General features: G+C 44.5%; 1 protein-coding gene across 1 annotated transcript; it reads left to right on the top strand.

Annotated features, from left to right (window-relative positions):
• The first annotated feature begins 5,663 nt into the window (after positions 1-5,663).
• On the top strand, positions 5,664-7,205 carry LOC115689211 (ethylene-responsive transcription factor 2-like). The gene has a single exon (XM_030615201.2). The coding sequence runs from the start codon at positions 5,796-5,798 to the stop codon at positions 6,783-6,785; it is 990 nt and encodes a 329-aa protein (XP_030471061.2). The 5' UTR covers positions 5,664-5,795; the 3' UTR covers positions 6,786-7,205.
• The last annotated feature ends 52 nt before the right edge of the window (positions 7,206-7,257 follow it).

Here is a 7,257-nt window from a genome sequence, read left to right as displayed (position 1 = left end):
ACTACCATTGTTTTGAGACAAAAAAATCCATATGCAACCTTTCTTGAATGAGATCTCTGAAAATCAAGGCGATTTCATCTCGACGGTGCCTATTATGACTTCTCCATGAATTCCAAGACCTGAAATTGGCTCCAAAACACCAATTTGAATTTATATCAAATTGATTTAGAGTCAGGTCTTCGTTCCCAGATACGTGGGGTATTGTCCACTCTGTCTGTACCATGATCCATTCAAACTTGACGATTTCACCCGATCCCAATCTATTCTCGCCTTCTGCATATGGATCCTTCCTTGCATATTGATGCATTTATGTTATCCAAATTATTCTTATTCTATTTGGTCCGTCCGACCACCTCGACAATCTCACGTTTCACTTGTTCACTGAAATCCAAAGATTCCTTCCAAAACACTTTCCACTCGATATCGTGCTTTTCCATATTGATGCATTTATGTTATCCAAATTGTTCTTATTCTATTTGGTCCGTCCGACCACCTGGACAATCTCACGTTTCACTTGTTCACCGAAATCCAAAGGTTCCTTCCAATTCTAACACTTTCCACTCGATATCGTGCTTTTCCATTTGCAGAGTAAGAAAGCTCTCCACCAGCACAGACGTCCCGTTGTTAACACATCTGCATATGAACTTTTGTGGGTAGAGCATCTTCAGTCTCCCTCCATCTTCTTTTTCATTTCTACTTCCTTCTGATGTTAAGGCAATGCCCCCATGAACTTTGCTAGTTTTGCCTTTGAAGTAATGAAGATCTTCTGTGGGCTTAAACAAAGAAGGAAGAGCAAGTGGAAAGGAGGAATAACGAATAGACACGGTCAATGTTCTGTCACGTTGTTCAGTTTTGGACATTTAGGTCTGCCTAAATTTACGGTTGAATTCAAATTTCGAGCCTATCATCATTCAATCTAAGTAATTGAACTTTCCAACTGTTGAATCTCAGAAGAAAAGGGTTGAACGAGAGGAATATATAGCATATCATCCAAAGTGCGGTCCATGTAATATTCTAAAATAAAAAGGAAAATGAAGTCTCGTATTTTATTTCCGGTTGACACGACCTCTTCGGATCAAATTACGACTAATCAGTTCATCGTGAGTCTCTTAATCTCAATGTAAACAGCCAACTCTTTTACCATACTTTAGGAGGCGGACTTTGATCTTATACGTAATAATTGACTTAGGTTCACCCTAACTATGACATTAAAATAAATTATTGCAGTGGATTGCAGCATTTCTTTTTAGGCATCATTTTCAATCATTTCCCAACTTAATAGAAACCCTAAATATTCTCCTAGAAAATCTTGATGATTTGAATTTTTAAACTCTTTAGTCCGAATTCGATGCCGGGAAAATTTCCAAGAAGTCTTTAACTTATTACAATTGTGTTAATACAATCCTAAATCTTTTCTTTTTACCAACTGAGTCATAAACCTTTTGCATTTGTGTCAATTCAGTCCATCAATCAATTTTAACCGTAAATCGTTAACATGGACACTGACCGTCCGACGTGATGCGACCGCTGCTAACATGGACATTTTTAAGAAATATTTTAATAATTTTCTCGACTTCTTATTTACTTATTTTTATTATTTTCTTTTTCCTTTTTGTTTCCTTTTCTTCTCCGTGCGGTCGGAGGCAAGAGTAAGTGAGGTCGACCTCACCCAACAGCACGGCGAGGGCGAGCCTAGCCCAACCATTGGCGAGCCTCGCCATGATTATCTCGCGCTTCGTCATGATTATCTCATCGAGGGAAAAGGGGCAATGGAAGGCATTGATTAACATTAATTGGTAAATTTAATGCTGCTGATGATGACCCTGGATGCCAACATACCCTAAGCCGTGACCAACTTGGCTGAAAAGGAAGATAAAAAAGGACGAGAGAAGATTTTCATAAAATATTAGTCGCGTGCTTTGATTGGGAATCCCCTTCCACGTCGCGACTTTGCTAAAGGGAATTAAGTTATTATATTTCGGTGGTTAGATAAAAGCAAAATAAATAAATAAATAAACAATTTTAACCCTATGCTTTACTAGATTCTTGCCCCTTTTTTTTTAATTAGAAAAGCAAAGGCCAAGAAGGTCCCAGGAAACATCGTCCTCTTTTGAAAAACGTGCTGCTGAAATTGATCTTCGTGTGCATTTTGTGTTTTTGGTTATTCTAATCTCGCACGAGAAAATTATTTGGTGGCGGGTCCAGGTCGTGTCCATCTTTCTTCGCCTTGATTTCGTGCGATGATAATGTTGGGGCTAGGAATATTATTATTTTCCGGTGGCGTAGCGCACGTGCCTAGGGCTTTTGGCTCGTGCGGGTAAGAGTCCAAGGTTGACCGCCTGTTCTTCGTCAAAGTCAGGGAGAAAGAATACATTAAAAATGGAACATATGATAGGAGACAATATGACCCGACTTCCTAGGTTTTTGGCTAGCTGTGCATAGGACACACTCACTTTTAAAGGGTATACCTGCATTTGAGATGTGATTCATATTCCCATCAACAAAAATGCACGGGGTCCCACTCTTTAATAAATTAGCGGGGGTCCGAGGGCAGCCCTGCAGCCCTGCAGGGGGCAGCGCATCCGAGCCGCCAAAGGGATTTTATAGTTTGACCTCGTGTTAACGCCCCGAAAAATTGAAAATGCCATGAGATGTTCGGAAATGGTTGAAGTAGTTGAATAGTTTGGAGTTAGGCTCATGAATAGCTACTAAATGACCTAGAGTTTTCTTGTGCAGCTTCTACATAATATATTATTCTTGTAATCGAGAGCTGTAACAGAAAGGTGGGATGCGTTAACTATGGCGGAATAATTACCGCTAGTTTAAGGGTGAACTAGGACAAAACCTTACGTCTCGATTTCTCTCTCTCTTTACTCTTTATTTTGTTATATCTGTGCAATCAATCCTAATAGTATGTTGGTGCGATATTCGAGCTCGAGAGTGTAGAGTCGTCTGAACTAACATGTCGGTCACGGTAAAAGTAATCGCAACGCAATACCTCAGCTAAAAAAACAAAGTCGGGAACGAAGCCAGGGGTCGATGTCATGTTTGGCAATCCAATGAATATTAATTCGGCATCGTTCCGACGAATTCGAAGTACATTCCAAAGCTACAAGCACGAAGTGAAGAGCACGATTTGATTACGGCGTCATGTCCGGCGTCGTCCCCACATGTATTTTTCAGCTACCTTCTTTTTAGCAACGAGACAAGATTAGGGTTTGTTCGAGTCTTAGAAAATTTTAAATTTCGGAAAAAGAAACAACCAAAAATTCCAAAAATCAACAAATGTCCAGGAAAAATATTCAAAACCCACCTGGGTGCGGGCGGCGCCCGGGGGCGCCCGCGCCCCCCCCCCCCCCCCCCCCCCAAAATTTTAAGAAATCATTTTCCCATATGAAAAAATTTTTCAAATACAAATTAAATTTTTCGAAATCTTAATGGCAGAAACCCTAATAATCTCCTGGCAACATCGCAGTTTGTTGCACTCTAGTCTCTCAAATTAACCCTTTTTAAGTTGTTTTAAATTATAAACTTTGCCAATGTTCGCGTGTGACGTCACGGTACACGTCAAAATTGCGATGTTGTCCGCTTCCAAAGTGACTTGGATCGGGGCAAGTGGCGAGTGGGAAGCTCCGTACACGCACCAAAGCGACTTGGAAAAAGAAAACGCACCTAAAATTAGGGAAAAGCGGAAAATACGAAATTTAAGGAGACAAAAGAAACGGATTTTAAGGGTCGATTCGATCGTTGAAAAATGAATGATTCAAAAAATACCTTTCTGAAAACGATCGCTCGTATCTCCTTTATGTAAATTGCTATCATGAAAATATTTTTCGGGGACCTAATTATTTCGGGCAATGCAAGTGATCGTTTTTTTAGGAAAATGTTTCCTCAGCCATTCCTTTTTCCGTAAAACGAACGGGACGTGAACAACGTGGTGTTACTTTCCCTTTCGGGGCGATTTTAATCGAAAATGGGCAAGTGGATCGATCGCCTTCCTCGAAAGGGGAAGGAGTACTAGTACTAGACGAAAGGATAAGCTCGAATTGAGATTGAGTGGTGGGTGGGTCACACACATTGGCATGTGACAACAATTTCACAATTGACATTGACAGCTGACTTGGCCTGCCGCGGCCATCATGAGACTTTGTGTCCTCGACATGTCCAGGATCGATGTACGTTGGTGTAACAATCCCTAACCTCCCGCCCCCCTTGTTAACACGTGCTTCTTTTGACTGCCCCCAGCTTGAATTGGCACGACCCAAATAAGAAATTTGCGTGTGCCAAACACACATCCAAATTGAACAAACTTTGATTCGACCGATCATTTGCATCGAAGAAAATAGAACATTATCAGTTCAAAAAGGTAATCGCGGCCGGGAAAGTCGAGTACCTGATCGGTCATAGTTGAGAATGTTATGCGTGCAATGAATTGCAATAATTAAATACGATACCCTATATTCAGCGGACATTTCTACCCCGGAAGGGTGACTTCCGGCACACCTAGGCCTCTGTTAGTCCGGTCTAATGGAAGCCAAGTGGAGCCAACCCTATCGCTTTAGCGAAAGCATCGTTTTTGGTCGAAGCCAGGTTTCATTCGAGATCACGGTTTGCTATCTTCCGTAAGATACCCCTAAATCGTTGTTATGCTCGTTATCTTACCCTCCCCAGCGGTATGACCACCCGTAGAGAATGGCTCAAGAGAGATGCGAACGGATCATTGGGGGGGGGTGGGGGGAAATCGAAATTTGCCGACGAGTCGCGATTCGAAGCTCAAATCGATACGTGTGGCTTGGCGGCATAAAATCTACGAATTCTCTTCTTCCTTCTACGAATTTGAATACTCGATACGAATTCATTATCTTTCAAATTGTGATTTCGCGAAGGGGGTTTTGAATAAGGAAAATGACACAAACAGTCCCTGAACTTTGGCCTAATATGTAATTTGGTCCCTGAACTTTTAATTTGTTCAATGTAGTCCCTGAACTTTAAGCTAATGTTCAATGTGGTCCCGAACTTTTAATTTGTTCAATGTAGTCCATGGACTTATGGTGCATATTCAATTCGGTCCATGAACTATATGAAAATGTTCAATGTAGTTCATGAACTTTTGGTACATGTTCAATTCAGTCCCTGAACTATATGAAAATGTTCAATGTAGTCTCTCAACTTGAATTGAACATATACCAAAAGTTCACTGATGATACTGAACAAAATAAAAGTTCAGGGACCACATTGAACATTAACCTAAAATTCAGGAATCAAATTACATATTGAGTTAAAATTTAGGGATTATTTGTGTCGTTGTGCCTTTTGAATAAAGTAGTGGGAACGGAATGAAATGGGACGGACGGACCGACCCCCCCGGGCGAACAAGTTGGGCAAGTTGGGGGCGACTAAAACGTCGGCAACGGGACAGATCAAAAAGCAGCGAGACGACGACAACAAGTCCACGCAAGCGACCAGAAAAACGACAAAACATTGGCCACGACGTCATCGGCCTTACCTTAGCAAAAGTATAATAAAGAAGACCCCCCCCCGGGGGAATTCGAGCACGTTTCTCTTCGCTGCCACGCACCAACTTGGCACGATCGCGAACTTTCGAAGAAGGTGCATGCATTTTCTCGGGCTATATATGCTGTCCTCTTCCTCCATCCCCCAAGAAGAATTCCCCACCATCATCGTCCTGAACTCCCCTCCGTGCCTGTGAAAGTGTATAGTTCGGATCTTTACCTGTATAGCTGCCGAAAGGTTGGAGTTCTTCGGATTGAAGGTGTCTCTGCACGACGTTGATCATGGCCGTGGAGATGTTTCAAGAACCGGATCCGGCGTTTCTCGAGTCCATCCGGAGGTACCTGTCGGAGGATCCCGTGTGCCGGCCGTGCGAGCCGGTCCGGAAATCCTGCGGCGGCGCTGCTGTGGCCTCGGTGTTCGGCGGGAGCTCCCGCTTCAGCAGCCTGTACCCGTGCCTGACTGAGAACTGGGGTGAGTTGCCATTCAAAGAAGATGACCCGGAAGACATGGTCCTCTACAGCGTCCTCCACGACGCGGTCACGGTCGGCTGGGCGCCGTTTCAGCCGAGCGGGCCGCCTGATGCCGGCTACGCCGGGTTCGGGGCGACCCAGGTGATTAAGCGGGAGCTGGATTGCTTGCCGGCGGCGCTGGCTTCTTCGCCGGATGGCGCCGGGGCGGCCCTTCCGATGGAGAAGGCGGCCGAGGCGGCGGTCCCCGTGAAGGGGAAGCACTACAGGGGAGTGAGGCAGCGGCCGTGGGGGAAGTTCGCGGCGGAGATTCGCGACCCCGCAAAAAACGGACATCGGGTTTGGCTCGGGACCTACGAGACCGCGGAGGACGCCGCGCTGGCTTACGACCGGGCCGCTTACCGGATGCGCGGCTCGCGGGCGCTGCTGAATTTCCCTCTCCGGGTCAATTCGGGCGAGCCCGACCCAGTTAGAGTGACGTCGAAGCGGTCATCGCCAGAGCCGTCACCATCCTCCTCCTCCTCCTCCTCCTCCTCGGAGAGCGAGGCCTCGAAGAGGAGGAAGAAGGCGGCCGGGACGGCGAGACCGGCGGCGGCTCAAGCCGGGTCGGAGCAAGTGGGGACTGCTGCTGCTGCTGATGCTGTGAATGGATCTTTGCAAGTTGGACACCAAGTGGCAATGTGGACAAGTGGCCAGCAGCAACTGGTCAGTGGATGTAGACCGACGGTGAAGTGTGAAAGCACTTGGGGGACGGGACGAGGACAATGTGATAAAGGCGCCAAGGACGGTTGCGTAGGAGTATAGATTTTTTGGAATTTGTTGGGAGTGAAATTGGGGGAAGAAATGATATATCTACAGAGTGAATAAAAGGGAAGATTTCCCCTGCTTTTTTTCCTTGAATTTGTGAATACGACAAGATCTGTCAATGCATGATTGAGAAGTTTTGTGGAAGCCCACGGTTAAGCGTTTGAAGTGCTGAAATCTTTTCCATTTTCACATTACCAATTCATACATAGCAGCATTGAGAAAGAAGTGGGAACTGGATCTTAGCGCTCGTGATGCGATTTCCCTTTTACAAGGAAAACATGGGTCTTGTAAAGCATAAGGAATAGGATGAGCAAAGAATAAGTATATTGATTATCGCAAGCTTTCCTTAATTGGGTACCTCCCAAATATTCATTTTTTTTAATGGGTTATTATCCAAATATTCAAACATCTTTGAACTAGAGCGTGCTTGTTTCGTGAGAAACTTCAGTTCTGATTGTAGTTTTTACGT

The sequence above is a fragment of the Syzygium oleosum genome, unplaced genomic scaffold (genome assembly GCF_021117445.2).
Source record: "Syzygium oleosum isolate NSW1041296 unplaced genomic scaffold, Sole_v2.1 Sole_v2.15, whole genome shotgun sequence".
In the NCBI taxonomy this organism is placed as follows: domain Eukaryota; kingdom Viridiplantae; phylum Streptophyta; class Magnoliopsida; order Myrtales; family Myrtaceae; genus Syzygium; species Syzygium oleosum.
This window is presented reverse-complemented; position numbering and strand designations above follow the sequence as displayed.

What these genes read in the sequence shown, in the direction of transcription:
- LOC115689211 (XM_030615201.2), top strand. Translation starts at nt 5,796, where the DNA reads ATGGCCGTGGAGATGTTTCAAGAACCGGATCCGGCGTTTCTCGAGTCC.